This window comes from Pogona vitticeps, chromosome 1, assembly GCF_051106095.1.
Source record: "Pogona vitticeps strain Pit_001003342236 chromosome 1, PviZW2.1, whole genome shotgun sequence".
Taxonomy (NCBI): domain Eukaryota; kingdom Metazoa; phylum Chordata; class Lepidosauria; order Squamata; family Agamidae; genus Pogona; species Pogona vitticeps.
The window spans coordinates 77,701,167-77,726,360 of record NC_135783.1 but is presented as its reverse complement, the minus strand read 5'-3'; the positions used below and the strand labels follow the sequence as shown (position 1 = coordinate 77,726,360).

General features: G+C 40.4%; 2 protein-coding genes across 5 annotated transcripts; one reads left to right on the top strand and one right to left on the bottom strand.

The window, feature by feature from the left end:
• Positions 1-488: 488 nt before the first annotated feature.
• Positions 489-16,304, top strand: ZC2HC1B (zinc finger C2HC-type containing 1B). 4 transcript variants are annotated; one of them, XM_020812218.3, is made up of 7 exons: positions 489-1,847; positions 3,907-4,026; positions 9,388-9,526; positions 11,540-11,670; positions 13,289-13,394; positions 13,871-13,937; positions 15,545-16,304. In XM_020812218.3, the coding sequence occupies exons 3-7, from the start codon at positions 9,475-9,477 to the stop codon at positions 15,567-15,569; spliced, it is 381 nt and encodes a 126-aa protein (XP_020667877.2). In that variant the 5' UTR covers positions 489-1,847; positions 3,907-4,026; positions 9,388-9,474; the 3' UTR covers positions 15,570-16,304. The 4 variants fall into 4 exon arrangements, with proteins under 4 accessions (XP_020667877.2, XP_078239407.1, XP_072851883.1 ...); XM_078383281.1 differs by having other exon boundaries at positions 3,907-9,526; XM_072995782.2 differs by having other exon boundaries at positions 489-4,026.
• Positions 16,115-23,092, bottom strand: SF3B5 (splicing factor 3b subunit 5). The gene has a single exon (XM_020812344.3). The coding sequence runs from the start codon at positions 16,820-16,822 to the stop codon at positions 16,562-16,564; it is 261 nt and encodes an 86-aa protein (XP_020668003.1). The 5' UTR covers positions 16,823-23,092; the 3' UTR covers positions 16,115-16,561.
• Positions 23,093-25,194: the final 2,102 nt, after the last annotated feature.

The window sequence follows — 25,194 nt, the reverse complement described above, 5'->3', positions numbered from 1 at the left end:
ATGTAATAAAAATAGTTAAGACTTTCTTCTAATAATTTTAAAATATCTTAGGGATAGCATTATGCAAATATTAAGTGTTTCTAGCTCCTTCCTTATACAGTGGTGCCTCGCTTAACGAGTGCACCGTATAACGAAGAATCCGTATAGCGATCCCTTTTTGGGGATTGCTATACGGAGTTGCCCCAATCGCCGCACTCGCTTTGCGACGATTGGGGCGTCCGGCGGCCATTTTGGAGCCGCCGAACAGCTGTTCGGCGGCTCCAAAATGGCCGCCGGATGACCCGAAATGGCCCCCTGTCAGTGTTTTCGCGCCCTCCCCTTGCTTACCGAGGTCGCGAAAACGCTGCGGGGGGCCATTTCGGGTCATCTGCGGCCATTAAAATGGCTGCGGATGACCCGAAATGCCCCCCCGCAGCGTTTTCGCGACCTCGGTAAGCAAGGGGAGGGCGCGAAAACACTGACAGGGGGCCATTTCGGGTCATGCGGCAGCCATTTTGGAGCTGCCGAACAGCTGATTGGCGGCTCCAAAATGGCCGCCGGACCAGTGAAAACATCGCTGGAGGGGTAAGTTTTGGCGCCTATTGGAACGCATTAAACTAATGCGTTCCAATAGGCTTTTCCTGCCCCGTACAGCGATGTTTTCGCATAGCGAAGGTTAATCCGGAACGGATTAACCTCGCTATGCGGGGCACCACTGTACTAATATATGATTAATATCCATAGGATAAAAAAATTTGAGGCAAGGATTAGAAAGTGTACTCGTTACCAGGAATGAAGATAAGTGTGAGTTTCAGTGGCTCCGACCACTCCACCTACAAGCATTCCAAGGCACATAAGGAAGTATGGGGCTGTAGGGAGGAAAGGAATCATGTATACACTGCCTTAGTTTGCTTCCGGGTTCCTTGGACTGGCAGATAGAAAGTATTTTGGACTCCTCTATTGATTTTTAAATGGTTACATTTGTGTAATTTTCCATTCCATGCAACTACAGTAATGCACTTGGGAGGCCAGACTTTATTAATAAACTGTTTTGCCTTGACCTACTTGTTTGTTTAAAATAAAGAGGAACCAAAACAGCTTAGATTATTAAAAAACTATATTGAAAGCTAAAAGCAGCAAGTACACAAATATTATATCCTGTTGCTTAATGTAGTAAATTGCACAACAGTGGATCTGCTGAATCAGTGGGGAGTTGCTATGTCAATTTCTCCATAAGTTCCATTTATTTAACGGGGCCTACTCTAGGTGCAACGTACTTTAGTGTAGTAAGTAGCAACTAAAATAGGCCAATTTGAACCCATAAAACTAATGGAGTTCACTCACAAAATCCTCACTCTACTGCAACTTACTACACTAAGCAACAGGATTTCAGCCATTGAGAAATATTTACTTACTGAATCATTTCCAGCCTGATTTTTTTTTTCAGCCGCCACAAAATCTCTGTAGCCTTCATATTGTTAACACCAATAGTATGCCATGTTCACTTACTCCAAATTACTTGCCTAGGACCCCAGTCTCATGTAGCTAGCATACGATGAAGACATTCAGGTGACTGTTCTAGTCCTGTGGCCACTTATGTGCCAGTTGTATTTAGAATGATATTGTGGCTGGCATGCTAAAGTAGATTATAAATTGTGGGTCATCCATAATATTTAAAATACAATAGTAAATCTACAGGGGTAAGTGTATAAATTGTACATGTTCTCAACAAGGGATGTGTGCATTTCATGGGACTCAGTAAACCTTGGATAAATAATAATCAGTATTCTTAATTTTATGCAGATGCTGGCAGCCAGAATTTACTTAATTGTGACATCTGTGGAAGACATTTTACACAAGATGCACTGGTAAATTAAGGCCATTTAATGATGTGAATGTTTTTAAGTAACATAAAAGCAATATTAAGGTAAATTGATTAAAGAGGCTAAAAAAAATTAATCTTCAGCATGTTTCACTACATTCTATTGTGTTTAATAAGCTTACACCAAACTATATAGTTATGACTGCAGCTTCAGGTACTGATAGAAGTAACCTGGTGGCAATCTTAAACTAGATACATGAATGTATCTAGTTTAAACGCAAGCTTTCATAGATAGCAACCTTATTCATGGAATATTTAAGTAGAATTAGCAATAGACAAGTGCTTAAGGATGTTTATCATCATTGCCTCTTTGTGTTGTTTGAAAAAAAATGTCATTTCTGTAAGATGCAAGGTCTACGTATATCTCATCTATCTGCCTAATGCCTGTTTTTAAAAAGATTACAAATGCAAAAGAGCACTTATAATGACTCTCATGTACTGTATCAGATGAGTCATAAATTCTTTACTCCATGTGAATGCATGTATATCTCTGGGCAATTTGGGTCAATTTATATTCTTTTATTTAGTGTCCTACAGCTGGACTCTAGATCAGCCATTCACAACCTTTTTTGACCATGGCCATAAACACACTATGAAAGAAATATAGGCCAAATCAGGATTGTATAAGTCACATAACGAACCTTATGAGGTGGTGTGTGAAGAACGGTTTCCAGTCTGTGGCCCCCTTCAAATGTCCCAGGGAGCTATGGCCCTCATTGAGAATGATTGCTGTAGGTGACTACACTGTCTTTTGTTAGATTTCTACATTGCTTTGAAAATGCCTTTAAATTGCTAGACAGAGGAACTAGCCCCTCCGATTTTTCAACAGTGCCACACTCCAATTCCTGGGATGTCTAAAATAAGAACATGCCTGGAAAAGAACTGGGTTCTCCTTGATGATTTGGGTATTAAGGCTGTAATCCTGAGCTCTTACAAAGGAATAAAACCCATTATAAACAGTGGGTGACCATTTCTAAATAAATTTGTAAATAAATTACACAAACTAAGCTATCATGTACGTAAATTAGGTAACTTCAAAAAATTGACTACTCAAGCAGATACTATTTTTCACTACTCATCTGAAGTGTAATTGCTAGATGCTCAAAGTTACAAGTTCTAAAAAAGTCCTTGGTTCAGTCCACCAAGATGACCTGGTTTCTACAGCATTCTTCCCACAGGGCAGTTTTTTCCAAGATATGTGGCCAGTACACAACTATAATGTAGGAACAAGCATTAGAACAAGAGAACACAAACATGATGAGAGAGTGTATGCTCCTCCTTTTCAAACATAAAACCATACTGGAAAGACAAAAATTATATTAAATTAGAAGATTGGTATGGTGAAGTACAGGACATTGCATTAAATGATAAATTGACTATTGAACTCGAGATGAAAAGAGGGGAAATAAGTTCGAATATTTTATGCTATTTTGGGTAGATTTGTTGAATTTGTATTAGTGAAAGGAAAGGGGAAAGCTTCTAGACAATCTATACAATTTTGGAAAGGAAGTTTATAATAAAAATATTGTTCAATGGGTCCTGTGGGTATGGGGTGCATGGAAGAATTTAGTGTATAGCAAGCACTATTATTTGTGTATCTGTTTATAAAATTAAAAATTAAAAAGAAACAAACTTAAAACCATCCTACAGAGGTAGCAAGATCATATCCCTCAGCCTTTTAAGGTTTTGCTCAAGCCATACACTGTATCACATACCACAGCCAAGTAACCATAGCTGGCTCCCAAAATTAGCATTTGAGCACTACAGTACAATGTATTAAGCAGATCAGATCAGGATACTTTTCCCCTTTCTAATTGCACACAGCCCTGGATCTAGAGCAATGATTCCTAACTTTGGATCTACTGTACAGATGTTCTTGGATAGTACTCCCAGAAGCCTTCACCACTAGCTTTGCTGGCCAGGATTTTTGGGAGTTGTAGTCCAAGAACATCTGGGGGACGCAAGGTTGGGAAGGACTGATCTAGAGCTTAGTATAAAATAATGTGTATGTTGCCATGCTACTCCCTTGCTCTTTTCTGTCTTAGGCAAGACACGAGCCAATATGCAGGAAAGTCTTCCAAAAAAAGCGCAAGCCATTCAGTTCCTTGAAACAACGACTTCAGGGAACTGACATTCCAACCGTCAAGAGAAAGCCACCCCTAAAGGTATTTTTATTTATTTAAAATGTTTATAACTAGCCATTCTCCTCAAGGGGACTCAAGGCAGCTTGCAATGGTAAAAAGAAATCACATAAATACTGAAAGGTGGAAAAGGCAAAAAAAGCTCAAACGAACAATAAAACAAAACAAAACAAAAAACAGCAGTCCAACTCTCAGGCAGCTTATTGAGAAAAAAAACTGCCTGAAGAGAAACATATTTGCTGCCTGTGGAAGGGCAGCCAAGAGAGTCAGTCTGATCTCAGGTGGGACAGAGTTCCATAGATTGGGAGCAGCAACAAAGACCTCTCTCATCCTCACCAAGCATATCTGTGAGAGTGGGGTCCCGTGGCAATTTTAAAACCCCAGCCAGCTCATAAATGGAAATGAAACCTTCCAATTTCTTTAGGGCACTGCAGGTTAAACCGCTGAAGCCTCTGTGCTGCAAGGTGAGAAGACCTGCAGTCGTAAGATCGAATCCATGAGACGGAGTGAGCCCGTCACTTGTCCCATCTCCCGCCAACCTAGCAGTTCGAAAGCATGGAAAAATCAAAAAATGCGATTAGATAAATAGGTACCACCTCGATGGGAAGGTAAACAGCGTTCCGGGTCTAGTCATGCTGGCCACGTGACCACGGAGGATTGTCTTCGGACAAGTGCTAGCTCTATGAATTGGAAACAGAGATGAGCACCGCTGCCTAGAGTCGGACACGACTGAACAAAGTTGTCAAGGGGAACCTTTATCTTTAAGTCAAAACCAACACTATGAATTGTGCCCAGAAACAGATCAGCAGCTGAAAGAGCTGTTGTATTAGGGGAATTGTGTGATGCCTGTAACCAAATTCACTTAATCTGGCTTCAGCATTTGGGATCCATTTAAGTTTCCAAACACTTTCCAAAGATAGCCCCATGTAGTGTATTACAATAATCCAAACAGGATGTAACTAAGGCACGTGTCGCCTTGACATCTCCAGGAACAGGCACAGCTGGTGCACCAGTTTTAAGTGTACAAATGTACTACTGGCCACTGCCAAGACCTGAGCACCCAGGTTCAGGGACTAATCCAGGGGCACACCTGAAATACAAACCTGTGTTTTAAGGTGTGTGTGTGTGTGATCCCATCCAGCACAGGATGAAACCTTATTCTCTGATCTCTCTTTCAACTCACTAGGAGTACCTCTGTCTCCTCTGGATTAAATTTCAGTTTATTCATCTTCCTCCAATCTGTTACTGCCACCAAACAGTGATTTAGAAGCAAAATAACTGCCTTGGAATTATATGGAAAAGAAAGAAAAGAACTGGAAGGTATCTGCAAACTGATGATTTTGAACAAAACAAAAAACCCAGAAAAGGCAAAAAAAAGTGTGTTATTTATATACAGTCATGACACCCTTGCAATTCTGTCAGAAAAAAAACACAACACAAAAAACAGAGAAGTTAAATCCAATACAATCCCACACAGAAACCCAAAAATGCACTGTTTTTTGTGTTGTTCCAATGCAAACCAAAGAAATGAACATGTGAGTACCAAAACATTTGCAACTGCAACAATTTTCTGAGAGAAGGGTTGCATTTTCTGACAGAATTGCAAGGGTGCCAATATTTTTGCCCATCATGCTTAAAGTTCTCTGCATGGTTTGCAATTTAATTATGCAGGCTGTACAATGCACACCGAACCATGAGCTAGCTACTCAGTTTACTGACCCGTGAAGAAGGGAAGGTTAAGTCAACCTCAAGCTGGCTACCTGAGTCCAGGATCAAACTCAGGTCATGATCAGAGTCTTCACTACAGTATTGCAGTGGAACTACCTGTGCAATGAGGTTCATGTGGTTTCATGCATACGTTAAATAGCACTGGGGACTAAACAGGATACTGAGGGACCCCACAACCAGGGAGCTGAACAGCATCATCTTCTGAGCTCTCTCCTTCAAGGACCAGAGCCACTGTAGAACAGTGCCTCTGAGTCTCATCTCAGAGAGATGACCCAGAAGGATACCATGGTTGATGGTATCAAAATGTTAATTATAGATTTTAATTTTAAAAATTGCAGGAAAAAACTAAAATTTGAATGAGAAAAATTTTGTAGCATCAAAAATGTATTGTACTGTCCAAATAGTGTGTAAAGAAACCACATCACTTAGTACGTTCTACTCCAGAGGAGGGAGCTATTATAACACGGGAAAGTTAGAGTCCCAGGTCAGAATATTTTGGCTAAGTATAAGATCAAAAGGTATATAAACAATAAATTTCTACTATGTTTATGGAACATCTCAAAGAATACAAGAACCTTTGTACAAACAAGGGTCAAAAATCTCTGCTTGGAGCAGGTGAGATTTATATGTGATGTGATTTGTTTACTATGATTTTGCCATGCTCAATTTTGTTTTTACAAATGATATGTATTGCAATAGAAATTTTAAGGTGACTTGTATGAGAGTTTATGTACTTCATTTTTACTAAACAATAGCCTTTTAAAACTAATTACAGTGGTGCCTCGCTTAACGGGCGCCCCGTTTAACAACGAATCCGCATAGTGATGAATTTTTTGCGATCGCTTTTGCGATTGCATTGCAATAGTTTAGATAGGAAAAAATCGCTTTGCGATGATTGGTACCCTGTTTCGCATAGCGATAATTTTCCAACAGCTGATCGGCGGTTCCAAAATGGCTGGCAGGTTAAAAAAATGGCCACCCGCTGTGTTTTCGCCCGGATTCCTCGCTTACCGGGCAGTGAAAATGGCCACCGTATGGAGGATTTTCACTTAAAGGTGAGTTTTAAGCCCATAGAAACGCATTGAATGGGTTTCAATGCATTCCTATGGGCTTTTAAAAACCGTATAGCGACGAAATTGCTTTTCAGCGATTTTTGCTGCACGGATTATCGTCTCTATGCGGGGCACCACTGTACTCTTTATATTTTATCCTTTGAATTACTGAAGTTTTATGCTATTTGGATAGAAATTAATATTTTAAGTAAATCCTACATTTTTATAGATTACAATTGCTATTTGCATATAAAAACTAGAAAGTTTTTTCATTAGAGCAGATCCCCACCCCTGGTCCATGGCCTGGTGTCAGTCCATGGGCTTGCCAGAACTGGGCCGTGGATATGGATCTCTGCACCCACATGCTCACAGGGGGTGCCGCGCATGCATGCGAGCGCGACACCCTCCGTGAGTGTAACATGCCCCCACAAGCATGACATGCCCCCCTGCACTCGCACCCCCTGCACATGGAGCTCGCTCCCCCCAGCCGGTCCGCGGACTCAAAAAGGTTGGGACCACTGCATTAGAGGACTATGAATTTTACAAAATACACTCATTTAATTTTTTATATTCCCCAAGTATATATTTTACATTTTTGGCTCTTATTTACACTCTTGCTTGATAAATACATCTTTTAAAGAAGAAACAGATTCATTTTTGAATTTTTAAATCAAGATTTTGAAGGGTGTCCAGGAAGAATTGAATGACTATATGGCAAGGTAATAAACTCTTCTGTGACCACAATTAAATTCCTTATCAGATATCTATCAAAACACACATCTATAAGTTTCTCATAAAAAGTATGTAGATCAGGAGCTCTGTGAAGGCACTCATATATTCCTACATGAAATATGACAAAAAGCTGCTGAAAGCTCCAGCAGAACCAACAGAAATGCACTCCCCCTATCCAGTACCTGGTATACTGTAGATGATCCACCAAGGATCAAATCTAATATTACATGAACAGTGATGCCTCTATTTGGAGGAAGAAAGGGATATGTGAATGTTTTCCACAGAAAGGAGCTCCTCTAATACAGAGGACAGAACATTTCTATGGTTGTTAATCTCCTGGAATTCTGCTTCATTGTCATTGTTTGGTGAGAAGTTGTATGTGAAATTTTTTCCTCTGTACTCTGCCCTCTGACTCTTCTGCATTAACATGAGAATGGTGCTGTTAGAAGGAATAGCTTTTGCAATCATCTCTATTTGGCTTATATATACAACTCCTTGAAACTGGTCTTTCCTGATGGACAAAGACACATTTTAGGGGCTTGTGACACTTGTTTCAAAAAAAGAAGTAAACATTTGTTGTTGTTGTTGTTGTTGTTTAGTCATTAAGTCGTGTCTGACTCTTCGTGACACCATGGACCAGAGCACGCCAGGCCTCCTGTCTTCCACTGCCTCCCAGAGTTGGGTCAAATTCATGTTGGTCACTTTGATGACACTGTCCAACCGTCTCGTCCTCTGTCATTCCCTTCTACTCTTGCCTTCACACTTTCCCAACATTAGGGTCTTTTCCAGGGAGTCTTCTCTTCTCATGGGAAAGTAAACATTAGGCACATTCTTTTCCATTAGGCACATTGAGGTATAGTGATTAGAATGCTGATTTAGGATTCAGAACATGGGGGTTCAAATTGCTACTTGTCCATAAAGTAGGAAGGATAAAAGATACAAGGAAGGAAGAATGCAATTCCTAGCCCTCACGCATCCCGAACCTAGTGTACCCATCCATCTTCCAAGCCTCCCACCCACTGAGACCAATCAGGCTGCCTTTACCTTCCTAGTCCCATCAATTCCCCATCCAGGGAAGATAAAATGCAATTATTTTTAAAATAAATTTGATTTAAACAATGGTTTCAATTTAAAATCAATTTTTGATTTAAATTATCAAAAAAAAATCAAATCCACCCTATACCTATCCCTCCCTCCCACTTATCTATCTGGAAATAGTGTTACAAGTAAACATAGGGAATTGATTCCTTATAACAACATCATCATCAATAGTAATACTTTTATTATGATAATGATTCAAAAAACACCAGGCACAGTCAAAATTACAAAAACACTGACTGGTATTCTATAACAGATACAAGTTATAACCAAAAACCTAAGTATCTGTTAAATATTGCCGCAGTATGTATGCTGTGTCTAATACTGCCATTTTTTGTAGCTCTGACAGTGTGATTTCTGAGATTTGCAACTGCTTATAGTACTGTGTGAATTTCTTGATATTGTTCCCAAAGCCCCAGTGACTACAGGGATCACTGAAGTGTATTTCTTCCAGAGGTCAGATGTTTCGATTGCCAGGTCTCTGTACTTTGTTAGTTTTCCCAATTTTTAATTTTCAACTCTGGCATCCCTTGGAATTGCAATGTCAATGATCCAGACATTTCTTTGTTCTATTACCACTATGTCTGGTGTGTTATGTTCAAGGTCTATCCATTTGGATCCAGAAATCCCAAAAGATCTTCACTTCCTCATTTTCTAACATCTTATTGTATCTTAAAAGTCTATTTCAAAATAATTTTAAAATGTGTTATTAAAATGTATCATCTGACTGATTAAAACAATAGATTTTGTGCTGATTCAAATACTTCCTTTTCAGAACCCACCAGAAAAAAAATCTAACTGGAGACAGCAGCATGAAAATTTCATTAATACAATCAGAGCAGCCAAACTTGCTACTATAGCCATGAAAGAAGGTCGCCCCTTGCCTCCACCCCCACCTCCAAACATTAATCCAGGTAATTTATTGGTATTAGGTCTCTTCATTCAAAAATAGAACATGTCTGAACCAGTGAAAACCAAAGTTGGGAGATACAGTTGGATTTTTTCTTGTAACACAGTTGCTAGTCTTGTACAAGACTTAGTCTTTTCTCTCTGTCTCATTTGGGGAAATGCAGTAATCCAAGATCACTTGGATTGTTGTGAATACAAATAAGATTAAAAGGATATTATAGCCCAAGCAAAACATTACTTAAGCATATCACCATCAGTCTTTACAATCCAAGATTCAAACTAAGCTAAGCTCCTCTTGATAAAACAGATCTCATTTAAGTTTCATTAAGTACATACTGAAGAGAAAGACAACATCCTTTTTAAGGTACCCAATTGCTTTGTCAGGCAAACCAGAAAGACAAAAAAAAGGGTGCAAGTTTTTTCTTCAGTACACAAAACATTCAGAAAGGGAAAGATAAAGGAAGCTGGGAGGAGGATGGATTTCATATTGTCTGCATGTTGTCTTAGGCTGCATTGGAGAAGGGACACTGTAGACAAAAGGCCAGTATCCGACTGAGCTTCTGCCAAATGTATTGTACTGTTTGGACAAGCACTGCCACTGTGCAAGTGGAGGGTGGTTTTCTTCATGACACATCACTGCTTGCCCAGGTGAATTGATCTCATTTATTGCAATGATGGCAAAACACTGCATTCAATAGAAACTCATATGGAGAGTGGCCAGAAAAGGGGGCTTTATCAGGTGATGATGAATTTTGAAGAGATATGTGAATGACCTGAAAGAGGGTTAAAAAGGAACTAAACTTACTGTATTTATGCAATAATCATGGCATTTACTTTTCTCTTAATATGCTGGATACCCAAAATCTATTATTGATTTTCATTAAATAAAAAGTCTGGAGTTAAGGCCATTAAAAGCAGATCAATTTTAGGAATCTGAAGAAATATATTTATTTATTTATTTATTTATTTTATACCCCGCCTATCTGGTCTATGGAAGGAGAAACTTAATTGTTCTGTCACCACCCTCACATGTTGATGCTCCAACTAGACTGGTGTTTATCTGTTTCACAACAGGCTAATTATTTACGATACACCTTAAAAAGAGGAAAAAGGAATTCCTGGACTGCTTTTCCTCACTTACACATTTATTCGTCAAGGGAACACAGCTTGGAATCCCTGTCAAACAAGGGATAAGTGCAAGAAAATTCTAATGGATAAAAAGGATTTTTTTTTAATTGTTATTTTGTTTGTCCTGCTTTATTTTTTCAGTCCAGCTATATGCTGGCAATGATAAGCATAACTTTGATATAACATATATTTTAAAAAGAAGAAAGATCCCTTGCCCCATCCCAATATATATGCAGTAGAAACGAAAATCGCTCAAAGGCTCTCAAGGTTAAATTTCACATACACACACCATACCTACAAAACAACCTTCTGGACGCAAAGGGCACTTTGATTTCAAAAAGGATCCTTCAGTGGTTGTAACTGAACTAAGAACACTTCAGAATAATGTGGACTAGAACATCCGGAGCTGAACAGGACCTTGGCCATAGAGTTAAGCTATTCTATATACACTAAGTAGGGCACTGCACAATATAATCTATAAATACAAATATGTCAATCTTGCCAATCTCTGGAATAGGAAAATGATACCGGACATTGATATTGTTGCTCAGAAATACCAATTTTACTGGTAAACTTTACTTCCTTTGCAAAAGTTTAAATTCTGTTTTTTGTCTAGAAAACCCTGAGCAGTTTGGGCCCAGATTATTTCAAGGACATTATTTTCCCATATGACCATACCACACAGTGCATTTCAGTAGCGGAAGCCCTGCTATGCAGTCCAGCACTTTCACAATAATCAGTGGCTGGACTGCAAACCTGAATCTCGTATCTGGTTTTTGAACCTTCTCCCAGAGAAATCTGAAGATCTGTCACATTACTTTGCTAATATTACTGCCCAAGTATAATGCAAGCTGTCAATTTAACAACTACTGTTCATATGCTCTGTTCAGACTACATTCAGTGTCCTTACTGCATGAGAAGGTTTAATGAGACTGCTGCAGAAAGACACATCAATTTCTGCAAAGAACAAGCAGCCAGGCGTGCCTTTGCTCCAGGCCAGAAAGGAACCAAAATGCCCACTGTAAGTAAATTGGTTGTACTCCAGCTAATTAGTTTTCAGCTCTTCATCCTATTCCTTCTTGCAAGAACACTCTACAAGTCAATAGTATAAAAAGAACACTTGAGGAAGCAACAACATAAAAATAGGGTAAACTTTGACCAAAGTAAATCATTTGATGCTTTTTCCATTCTATCTCTTTCAAAAGAGAAGTAATGGCCAATGCCATTACTGGAAAGTAAATGTCCTCTTTTTAAAAGTAGCAAGATTTGCTACTATCAAACGACTTAAAACCATATTCCTTCAGTTGAGTAACAATTTGATAGCTCTTTACAAATATATACAACTTCTGTTGTTATTTCTGATGTACTAAAATTCTACCATATAGCCTTTGGGAATTTCTTATGCATCCCCAAATTGGTTGCAGGTGGGTCATTGCATCTCATATTATTTGGAAATAAAGTACTATCTCAGAAGTTATGGAATATTTCCTCTACAAGTCTTGTAAACTATAAACATGATAAGAATGCTTTTGTCTAATGACATCTGCAGCGTTGCTGGGAACTTGGTTTTTTATAGCACTGTTTGGAAAATCTTTCCCACAAACATTGCATCTATTTCGAATCAATCTGTTTTTTTAAGTTCTTTAAAAAAAGAAAAGGATACATTAACATGGGTAAAAATGTTGCTGAGGAGTATCTTTGTATTTTGTCATCTCTATAGCAGCTAGCAGAACTTCCCCAGCTGCCCATAATTCTACAAAAGTCTAAGGGAAGCTGTCATAAAGTAGTTCCTCTTATAGCCTTTTTTCGGATTAAGAAGTATAGGCAAACAGGAAAGATGTGATGTGAAAAAAAACCTCTCATTTTTGTTGATAGCTGTCTTTTTGCCCTTACCCTTACGTAATTGCCCTCAGGCAAATACGTTGCCTTAAAATAATACCAGGCAGAGGACCTGAAACAAAACGGTGGCCAGGCTGCCAACACAGCTACTTCCAGCGTTAAAGAAAAAAAGAAAAAAGAAGTAGAAAAAGATAACCACAGTTAATTGTGAGAACTCTTCCCTGGGAGAAATTTGGTAAAATGTTATTGTCTTCCCCCTCCCCCTCCCATTTTGCTTCTCATATACAGGTTGGAGAATTTTGAAAAGCCATCTGTGTACAATAATAGTTTTTCAAACTACAGTATTTATATTTTATCTCTGCAAACCTAGGGGCAGTCTTGGACATTTGCTTCTATGGTGGGGTGTGCTCCTTTCCACATTTAGCCACATGGCATGGCCCATTATTGGGTTCAGCCATGCCATCAACCTGCTCCTTTAGTCCTTGGGTTAAAGGATTTCTCCACAAGAAATTTCAAGAACTCATTGCTTGCCTGAGTCAGAAACAAAGGAGTTTTAATGATATTCTGGCTAAAATGCAGTCCAGTTGAGAACTAGTATGAACAATGTGTGGTCATCCACAAACATCACTAGGGATCATTATATTGTAACCCTCAGTCTACCAAAAAACAAAACCAGACTTAATCTTAGGATAAAATAAGCCAAACAGATGTATATCTCCTCAAACTCTTTGGAGACAAATGTGATAGATATGCTAAACTGTATTTGTAACAAATCTGGTTTTCTGTTTAATATCCTCCAGGGAAAACAAGCAACTTCCAAAAAAGAACCAACCTTAACAAGTGCTGTAGGAACACTGCTTCAGAACAGGTCACAGGAAATCAGCAATTCAAGTCACGCTGTAACAGGTAAGGATCAAAGTGTTTCCTGCCCCCATATACTTAGCAATACTGAAGAAATTAATTTCACCTCATCTACAGATTTGATATTATTTGCATCATTCGTATCACATTCAAGTAGCTTCACCTAAGGTTGTTTAATTCTTATAACAACTTTATAGAAAAAAATCTAGGTTTTTTGCTTTTGATTCTCAAACAGCTGCTTATTACATGCTAGAATAATGTGATCACATACAGACCATACAGACTACTGTGTGGCTTTCTATATATTTTGTTTGTATAATCATGTATACTACACTTTGATTGATATGCAATATAATTTTATTTTGAAGCTATCCATTAATGGGGTATCAATAAGTATAGGATCATTAGTATGTACAATACTGGTTTTAAGTGAAATTAGTTCTTTTATCTTGCTTTGTATTTTAAACAGGGCCATAAAGTCACATGCTTTATGGCTTTACCAAACTATTATTATTTTTAAGGTCATGCTGTAGAAATATCTGTTGGAACAAGACATCAAAAAGCAGCTGGCTCTGGAAAAGAGACTGGGTAAGGAATATTAATTAAGTAAATGTAAAAAGCTACAATCCAGAGCTATGCCCATGGATTTGAATGGGCTTATTACGCTCAATTAGATATTCAGGGTGTTGTAGTGGACAGACTGATTGATGAGCACCTGAGTTTTAATTCTACTTGGTCCTACAAGCTCACCAGGAGTGTGTACGGCACTGATAAAAACATTCAAATATCTCATTTGCCTTGAAAACTTTATTTTGATCACTATGAGTCAATTCCAACCTGGTAACACATAATGCAGATACAAAGCCCATTAAATTTTGTATTGCAGTGTGGCCATGAAGCATAATAGCTAGCTATTCATTCAAGAGTCATTAATAGTAATACTGTATTTCCTTGAAAATAAGACAGGGTCTTATATTATAATTTTTGCTCCGAAAAACACATTAGGGTTTATTTTCAGGGGATGTTTTATTTTACAGTCATGTCATCTTCTTCTGGTTGCTGAACAATACAGCACAATGGTGGAGGGCGGGGTTTCACTTAACGAGCTTATTTTGGGCGTATGGATTAGAAGCATCCTGAAAAATTATACTAGGGCTTATTTTCAGGGTAGGTCTTATTTTTAGGGAAACATTCTAGAAAAGCAGGTTTATCTTAGTATTCTGCTCTTCTAAGGCAGTAACTCAAGTGTTGGGTTTGTATTTGGTGACATAACAATGGAATTTGCACTCACTTATACAAACTACTGACTTCTTGAAATTTTTAACAGCTTCCAGGTCAAACTTGGTAAATAAAACTGACTTAGATATGGTTAATACAAAGATTTTGAATCTATATTGTGTGGATTCTTCATCTGCTTCATCCAGAGAATCAATTCTATAATCAGATTTGCCTCAGGAATGTAACACGTGTTGTTGCTGGGTTGTTGTTTTTAAACCTTACCCATCCATTTTTGGGACAGTAATGATTCTCTCCTCCCGCCCTCCATCTTCTAGGCCCTCACATCTCAGTTTTAAAGGCCTTCCTAACCAACTGAAATACTCGTAACACAGCTTTCCTCAACCTGGTGGCCTCTGATATTCTGAACTGCTGTTTCTCTCTGCACCTCTGAGTTCAGTATGCACATGGGACCATGCTGGATGTTCATTTTAGCCTATGAGCACCTTGGATCCAAAGTCCTTTCTTCTTTTTATCTCTTACCTATTTCATATTACTAAATATTCTTTTTAATAGGATTGCAGCTGCTTTTTGCCATCTGGCACATTGCTTTAAAAAGGGCATCTCTGCAAGAGAGGCTGGATGCACAAACATAGCACACTGAAAGACTCAAACCAAAAGTTGCTCTGGCTTCCAATACTGTAATGTTACAGTCTGAAATAAGACTATTCCCACATATATTTTTTTCAGATGTGTATCCTTATTTGAAGGCCAACTTTATAGTTATACTGTACAGACTAAAATGTATTATTTTTTAAAAAAGCTTGTAGTTGACATACAGCAGAATTCTGAATACTGTACATTTACTCAGGGAGAAGCTTACTTCCTGGCCTGTATGTTTAGAACTCCTGGCACACACACTTTTTATATCAGCTGCTTTATTTTAGAGTCTACCTAAACTAATGCTTTACTTCTTTCAGAGTTTCATCACAGGACAGAAGATAAGGTGGATTATTTGACAGACCCCACTGCTTCTAAATATAGGCTTTAACATTTTAACACCATTGCAACTAGAGGAGCCCAGGAAATATTCAGTCTCCTGTCTCTCATACGATGGATCTAAGTATGTGATAATAAAACAAACAAGATCATATTTCTGGAAGTTAACTTTGTTTTTCCAACTGATAATCTTGTACAGGTTAAAGTGTTATTCACTGCACTTATATTTTTCTATTTGTTCACCATTTAAACATTTTTGTTTGTCATTTCTAATCAGTCTACTCATTAGCTATACTGTACATAATACAGTATTTGCCTTTAGAAAAATAAGAATTCAGTAGGATGACTAAACTTAGAAATCAGTGCATGAAGCTCAGGACAGACACAGATTACTAAACGGGCTGCTCAGTTTAAGAACTGTTTACAGCAAAAACCTACAGCAGAAAGTTCGTAATTTTCTAATCTCGTGAACCTACTATATACCACCTCATGTAATGTGTTATGAATTGTCGGTTCCGGTAACGCTTTTTCAAACCAACCAACACAAACAGTTTAGAAAATACTCCGCCCATCATTTATTAGACAAAGACACTAAAGCTTTCAAAAAAGCAATCGCCGGGAAAGTCGCCCTCACGAGTCCTGAAAGCAAGCGTCGTCAGCGCCTCCGCTTCCATCGGGGATCCAAAGCAGCGCCGAAAGAGGCCGCCCCGGGTTTCCACAGTTCACCTCGGGACAGAAAAAGCCGGTGAAGTCCACAACACACACACACACACCCCTCTCTGCTGGGAAGGCCCCAGAGAGTCGAAACCGAGTCCATCGTGGAGCAGAGATAGCAACGTGAAGGCCGGGCTCAGGCAGGGAACGGAGGGGCTGGTCGGCCACTCGCGGCGCCGGCGGGGGAAGAGGGCCGGGGCAGCTGCGCTCCTTGGCCGCCAGGTTGGCTTCCTCCTCCTCTTCTTTCCACCGACGAGGGGCGGCCAGGGGAAGCGCTCGGCCGCTTAAGCCTCGTCGGGCTTGTCGGCGGGCGGCCCGCACGGCTGCAGCATCTTCTCCATGAGGTTGAAGCGGACGCGCGCCTTGCTCTCGTTCTCGGCGATGGCGAAGTAGTTGAGGAGGTCGAAATGGCCCATGTAGGAGCAATAGGAGTCCCGGTGCTGGTTCACCAGCCACTCCCACTTGGTCGTGTCCGCGTGGCCCGTCCCGATATATTTGGACTGCAGGTGCTCCAGCTGGCTATGGATGGTGTAGCGGTCCGTCATGGCGGCGGCGGCGGGAGGAGGGCGGTTATAGCAACGGCAGCGCAAGCCAGCAGGCCGGAAGACCACGCGCCGCCCGCCGAGAGAACAAATGGGCCCAGAGAAAAACGGAAGCTAAACTTCACAAACAGGCGCGCGCTTCCTCTTCCGGATGTACCCTTCACCGCCCGCGGACATTTCTAGGATTCCCATCTCGATTGGCTTAAGCCTCCGCAAAGCAAGGGCGGGCTGTATATGTATAAGACAGCCAATGATATTTCCCTCCCGAAGCAGGAGGGCGGTTGCATTTGTCTTCCGTTCCTTATGACTCTAAGTCATTGGGGGAGGGGGGGAAGAGTTGGAGGTACGCATGGCATGTCGGACGCTGTAGTTTTTCTTTAATCGGGGGCACGCGAAGGCTTCGAAGAAGCGGTGGTTTCTCAATAATTTATTTATTTATATGTCGCCTTTCTCCCCCTAAGGGACCCAAGGCGGTTCACAAGAATAAAAACTAAGCACACAGGTTTAAAATATTGTACAAAAACTATATGAAAAACAGTTAAATATTAGGCAATATTAAAACCAAGATTTAAAATAATTTAACAAACATTTTTAAAATCTAAATGCATGGAAGACTCATTCCCATTTATAGGTTTCATTAAATTTGTTTTGTTGGCTTTGCTTGTTCATCTTCCTCAGTCTGTGTGAGAATGGCAGAGGTCACTTGCATGCAGTGATAAGAAAAACATCACTATTTTTCTTATCACTGCATAAAGGTAAAGCGCTCTCTCTCTGTCTCTCTCTCTTACACAACATGAGTCACTGTGGTGTGGCTGATAGAGAACGAATCACAACTCACAAGATCTGAGTTCAAATCCATTCTTGGTCATGTTAAACCACTGCGTAAATATCTTACATACCAAGAAAACTATGTTCAGGTCGACATAAATTTAATGTTGGCTGATGGCATCTAATGGAATGCTTCACTGTGGCCAGGTAGATGATGTGAAAAAAAAAATAGTAAAAACATTGCTTTTTAAAGAATTATATACATGGGTAGAAAAAGAGAGTGTCTAAGCATGAACTGTGAATGCAATCAGGCATTTGTCCCACCATCTGGTCTACCTTCATACTTTTGGGTCCCTGTCAGGGGCTTCTACTTTTTAGCTGCAGGTAGGACCTCTGGAAACAAACCAAAGAGAGTTTGTGGCTGTCAATTTGCCGATATTGTGAGGTAGCTTAAGAAGAGAGCTTATTTGGAAATTAAACACTTTCTCTGCTCCATGGAGGGGCAGAGGACATTTTTAAAAAACCTACTGTGACAGTGCTGATGCACTGCATCATTTTTTAAAAAAAGAAAAAGAGGGGAAAATGTAACCTTTCTCTGGGGACAGGGTGGAGACAGTGTGGAGGTGGGTTTTTGACACAAAAACATACAGAGAAAACACACAAAATTTTGTTTTCTCTGCTCCTCCACAGAGCAGGAGGAGGAAACAAAAAAATTCTAACCAGTTAGGTCAGTGCTGACTTGCTGCATCATTTACAGAAAATTTTTAAAAGCCTGAAATCTTCCTAATATAGGCAGGAGGAGGCAGAGTATTTCTTTTTCTTTTAATATTATTAAAGGAGCCAAATAGGATTGTTTGAAGTGTGTATGACATTTGGATGCAGAGACTGCACCAAATGACCCCAAGCAACCCTATTTTGCCACATCAGCTTGCTCCAACTGACCCCATCTAGACAGGCCCAGAGTCTCCTTATGAAATACCAGCAGGTCAACCACACATATCAGTGTTTTGTGACAGGCTTGGCCCTGTGTCTTCTCCCAATATTACATTATTCCCAGCTACCTAGAGGTTTAAAAATCACTTTGTGGTACTCAACTACTTGCATTTGAACAGGATGCTGGATTGCATTTTTCTGCAGTTAATCTGAATGGCCACTAGATGTCAGAATTACCCATGGTGTCTGGAAATGCAATAATTTGTATTGTTGATAAAATGCTGCAAAAGCCACTATGACAACAACTGGGCATTTCTAGAAGCAGTAGTTAATGTGAGGTCAGTAACTTGAAACTTTATCCTCACTGAGAAGCCTGTTGCATTATTCATTTGGTAGTGACACACTGTACAGCCAGTGTTTTGTTGTATAAGAATAAACTTTCAAATAGTACTGTCTGTTTGCTGATATCACATCGGCTTTGGCATTTATAACAGATTGCAGAAGATAATTTTTAACTGATTGATAAGAAATATTTTTTCCAAAAAACATAGCTGATGTGAATTCATAGATTTACCTCTGCAATTAAAACAAGTATATTCAAATAATCATATAATTAGAAAAATACAGTTGAAAGATACCTGAAATGTCATTTATTCCATTCCCCCATCCCCATTGATTCAGGAAGCCCATTATGGCAGCAGGTCGGTTCTGTGGCCATCCAACCTCTGTTAGAAAGGATAATTGTATTTAATTCATGTTGAAATACTTCTCTTGCAAAAACTGGACAGTAAAAAAGGCTGCCAGAAAAAAATGATTCATTTGAAAGGAGGAGAGCTTTGTGAATAACCTGGACCAGCTCAAAGACCAAAAAAAAGTAGTTCTTTGATCAAATCAAGCCTGAACTTTCTCTGGAAGCAAAAATGCCAAAACTGAGACTGTTGTCCTTTGGGCACACCATTAGAAGACAAGACTTGGTGGAAAAGGTAATAATACTGGTAAAAGTTGAAGCCAGCAAGAGGTATCAAATATGAGATAGACTGACTTCATAAAGTAAGCAAGCCACAACCTTGAGTTTACAAGAGCTGAATAGGGCATTTTGGAGATCACTCATACATGGGTTAACATAAGTCAGAGGTGACTTGATGGCATGCAATGACATAGGCCCAAGATCATTCATAGCTGGCAAAAATGCCTCACATTTAGATACAATACTATGGGAAAATCCTTTTTTGGCTGGATTTGAGTAGAAAATCCAATCTTTCTTTCTTTCTTTCTTTCTTTCTTTCTTTCTTTCTTTCTTTCTTTCTTTCTTTCTTTCTTTCTTTCTTTCTTCTTTGTGTCTGAAGCACTACAGTATGTATAAAATAATTTTCACTCAATAAGAGGTAACATCCAGGGCATTTAGGGACAGCTAGCACCAAATATTCCACAATACATGTTGAAGGGCATAGAATACACTGGTATGGGTGTAAAGTTCTTCTCTGTACTCAGAAAGAACTGTATTGGTGCAAAACCTGAATTTTCCTATATTCCTTTTCGATCTGCCAACTCCAGTCTAGTAAGTGATCTCTAAGTAATCCAGTTCCCTATGTGACTGGGGGCGAGAGCCATCAGCACTATTTCTGTATTGACTGACTTTAAGAACAAAACAATGGTCATTTGGCAAATGCGGATTGAGACAAGTTCCCTAGGGGACCCAAAAGATATGGGTAAAAACACTCTGGGGACAGTTTGGTTTACTCCAGTGATTATGTCATGCGATCACCAGAAAAAAGTGTGAATCAACCAATACAGGCAGTGGACCAAACAGCAAGACAAACGTCTGTCTGATTGAGCCTTCAGTTTTACTTTTCTCTTCCTTTGTCTCACTCTTCTTTAGCAATTTGAGAGTTTCCAGGTGCTCAAGTGAGGAGTAACAGCTGAAATCACTGCAAACTTTACCAGAATATGCCATCATCACAAGACACATCCACATAGATCAACAACAGCTTTCATTGTACCTGATTTATTGGGCATAGTGACTGACACTGGTGGAAATTAAAGTTTAAAAAGAAAGGAAGGCTGCAGATTTTTCAGACCCCAGCTCTCATCAGCCTGCGCCATGCAGGTGGGCATGAACCACTGGTTTGGCAGTTCATGATGCTTCAGTCATTAGCTCAACAAGTATTATGCAGTTCTGAACCCCGTTTCTTCCCACTCAGAGGCAACACCTGGAGGAAACGGGGTAGGGAAGCCAGGGTGCCACCTCTGAGTGGGCACCTGCTAGAGCAGGTGGGGCACCAAACTGCAGAACACCTGTTGGGTCATCAGCCATCTTTACTGAGCCACCATGTCCAACACTCTGGTGTGGTAGGAATCCTAGTCCAGCAACATCTGGAAGGCTACAACTTCCCCAATAATCTGGAAATTGTCTTGTGATCTGTTCCTACTGAGTCACCTTGTGATGAAAGCTTCGTATGATCAGATTACCATGTGTTAATTGCTGTCATAATACCAATGTACTGGGGTTGGCTGAATCCACCATTAGTGAAAATGGGTAACTGTTACATCAAAGTTAGGTAAGCATGACCTGAGCTGGGACAGAATATGTGGTATGTGATACACAGCAAAATATCCCGAGCCCCACTAGAATATGTATCATTTCAACTCATTTTTCCCAGCATGTAGTGATAACTGTAGAGTCATGTAGTCCTTATCTTGACAGAATTCTAATATCTTTATTCTGCATGAGGTTAAAGCCAACTGCAGACATGCGGTAAATCAGTAGATAAGGCCTCTCAGAAAGTTAATAAAAGATTTACACACAAGCTACGGATACCCCTTTCACCCTATCACTAACATATCTGACTAAAATACTCAGCTGGAACATCCAGAGCATGGTTCCTTAATTTATGGTATTAGTGAGCAGGTTTGAACTAGGATTATTGACAATATTATAATTATTATTCTTTTTGTATATTTAAGATATTCCAATATGAAAATAGAATAATACAATAATTAAGCACACTTAATATAGAGTTTTATAAAGGAATTAGGGCCAGAAAATCCCTTTTAAAACTTCACAGTAAATGTATGTGTCACCACTGAGGCATAATGACAATAAATTAACAATAAATATACTGTATTGCTCTATCTGAGTTCTATCTCTCCTTCCACCCTTCTGCAGTGGATGCAGTCCCATCCCTTGAGTGCTGCCTGGACGCTATGCTGGGGTGGATGAGGGATAATGGATTGAGGCTGAACTCAGACAAGATGGAAATCCTGTGGGTGGACACCCCTAGTGTCTGTGGTCTGGGTGCTTCCCTTTCTTTTGATGGGGGCACTTTTTCCACAAAGGATGAGTGGGCATATTCTTGGACCCAGCACAGTCAATGGAGTCACAGATAGCGTCTGTGCTCCATACCACCTATTTCCACCTAAGGTGGATTGCCTAGCTGTGTCCCTACCTTGACACCGGGTCCCTCACCATACTGGTCCATGCACTGATAATCACAAAACTAGACTACTGTAATGCTCTTTACATGGGACTGCCCTTGTTGCTGCCATGGAGACTTCAGCAGTTCCAGAACTCGGCCACCAGATAATTGAGTGGGGTGAGAAGACGTTGAAACATTTCACCCACTCTGGCCTACCCTGCACTGGTTACCTGTCCATTTCTGTGTCAGCTTCAAGGTGATGGTGTTAACATACAAGGCCCTTGTAGTGATCACCCTGCTTTGGCTCAGGTAGAAGATTATTGACATGTACCAATGAAAGCTCTTGGGAGGCAGAGCCAGACAAACTAGAAGGGAAGGGTGAGTCAGAGTCTAGTGAGATCAGTCAGAAAAAAGAGTTTTGAGAGAAAGAGTTTGGGGATTTGAGGCAGAGAGAGTGTTTAAGGAGTGATTAGTCAGAGTGTGACCTGTATTAATTAAGACAGAAGAGGTTAAAGTAAAATACTAAAGCTTTGTGTAACTTTAAGAATGTGCTTAAGAACTAGTCCTAAAACAATTTGTAATCAATAAACTGTTCTTATTTCAAAGTTAAGTACTGAATGGACCTCGGTCTTTTATAGGAAATATAGTTGGTAAAGAGATTGACTGGTGGCAGTGTGTTAAAGGGCATGTTGGGATACTCTATAAGCTCACAGGATTTGAGAGACCCAGTGGGCTAGCTCATCAAGTCATCCAAATACTCAATTGCAGAGACCGGGTCCATTTCCTTATAAACCTCCCAATTTTGTCTTAACAGTTCTAGAGGGCCTCAAACTCATCTCCCAAACAAAAGTTCAAAGGGACTAAAGCCTGCGCTCTCTTGGGGAACATCTCTATAGGCATAGAGCAGGGATTGTATCTTGCACTCCCAATCACAAGGGTTTTCTGCAACATATGCAACATCAGCCTCATTACGGGGCTTTGGGTAGAGTGGGCGGCGTATAAGTTAAATAAATAAAATAAATTAAATAAAGTTCCCTTGAACTTTTCCACAAGCCATTGGGGATGATGTTACATGGGTGATGCCGCAAACGTGCGACAGCCTTTTCATTAATTTCAATGTAAAGGAGGTTCCTAGGTCTGTGACTATTTCAGAGGCAAAGCCCATTCTGCACATATAAATGATCAATGCATCTGCTACTGTCGCAGTTTCAATGTTTCATAATGGTATGGCCTCAGGATATCTAGTAGTGAAATCAATTATGCTTAATATGAATTTCTGCTAGGGTTGGTTCGCTGTCCAGCTCTTCCAAGACAGGCAGGCACTCAATGTTATTGAATGCTTCTTCGGTTACTACATTCTTTCTGGAATATAGCTCGGAGTAGTGCTGCACCCAGCGTTCCATCTGCTGTGCTCGGTCCTGGATGATCGCACCTGTAGTAGACTTCAAGGGAGCAGATTTCTTCTGTAACGGACCTAAGGCCTGCTTGATACCATCATACATTCCTTTGATGTTACCTGTGTCCGCTGCTATCTGTATCTGAGAGCAAAGCTGAAGCCAATAGTCATTGGAGCATCTCCTGGCAGCCTGTTGGACTTGGCTACGAGCGGCTCGAAGAGCTTGCAGGTTGTACTCGCTAGGACAGGCTTTGTATGCTGCTAGAGCTCTTCTCTTATCCTCAATGGCTGGCATTAACTCCTCCGAATGGGCTTCGAACCAGTCAGCCATCTTTCTGGTCTTCTTGCCGAAGGTGGACAAGGCGGTGTTGTAGACAGTGTTCTTGAAGTGTTCCCATCGTTCAGGTGCATTTACATTAGCTGGACCTGGAAGGGTTTCCTCGAGTGCTTGGGCAAATTCCTTCACTTTTCTTTGATCGCGAGTCTTGTTGATGTCAATACGTGGTCTTCCTTCCTTTTTCATGTGATACAATTTCTTTGTTCGCAGTTTTACTCTACTACACACCAGGGAGTGATCAGTATCGCAATCAGCACTCTGGTAGCTGCGTGTGATCGTAACACTAGGAAGGCTAGAACGTCTAGTGAGGATCAAATCGAGCTGATGCCAATGCTTGGATCTTGGATGTCTCCAGGAAACTCTGTGTTGCAGCTTCGTATTAAAGAATGTGTTGCTGACACAGAGACCATAGTAACAGCAAAACTCCAGTAAGCGTTGGCCATTTTCGTTCATCTTTCCAATGCCAAAACGGCCTAGACAAGTGGGCCAAGAATTGTGATCAGCACCAACTCTGGCATTAAAGTCTCCAAGAATGAACAGTGACTCTCTTTCAGGGACTTTTTTGATAGTAGCTGCCAGATCGTCGTAGAATTTGTCTTTCACTTCTGTAGTGGATGACAGTGTTGGTGCATATGCACTAATGAGGGTTACTGGTCCTGCTGATGAGTGGAGCTGCAGAGACAGGATTCTTTCACTCCCCACAGTGGGTGGAACAATGCATCTCAGGAGAGTGTTTCTGACTGCAAAGCCAACACCATATTCCCTGGTCTCATTCGATGGTTTTCCCTGCCAGAAGAATGAGAAGTTTTTTTCTTTGACAGATCCCGAGTCTGGCAGTCTTGTCTCTTGCAGGGCAACAATGTCCATCTGCAGTCTACTCAGTTCCATGTCAATGACAGCTGTCTTGCGCACATCGTCTATTTCTTGCAGGTCATTAGGAAAGCCGTAGTCAGGAAAGCCAGGGGTCATTGTCCGTACATTCCAGGTGCCCAGCTTTAGGGCAGAAGTTTTCTTATGATTGTTGCATGGTGCACGGTTGTCGATCTGCTTTTCGGGTTTCACCCTAAACCCCACGCACCCCGTGAGGTTAACAGACCGTGGCGAGGTAGCACGGTCTTGGATGTGCTACCTTGGATTCCCTCACCTCTGGCAAGGCACCTGGAAGGGACAACATCCCTGTTGAAGTGCTGAAATGCGGTAAGGAGATCATCATCACCGAACTGTATGAAATCTTTTGTCTCTGCTGGAGGGAAGGTGGAGTACCACAGGACATGAAGGATGCAAACATTGTCACGTTGTACAAGAACAAAGGTGACAGGGGTGACTGCAATAACTACCGTGGTATCTCTCTTCTTAGCGTTGTAGGGAAGCTGCTTGCCCGTGTTGTGCTGAAGAGGCTCCAGGTGCTTGCAGACAGAGTCTATCCGGAATCACAGTGTGGATTTCGAGCAAATAGATCCACCACTGACATGGTATTCTCCCTCCGACAGTTGCAGGAGAAATGCAGGGAACAACAACAGCCACT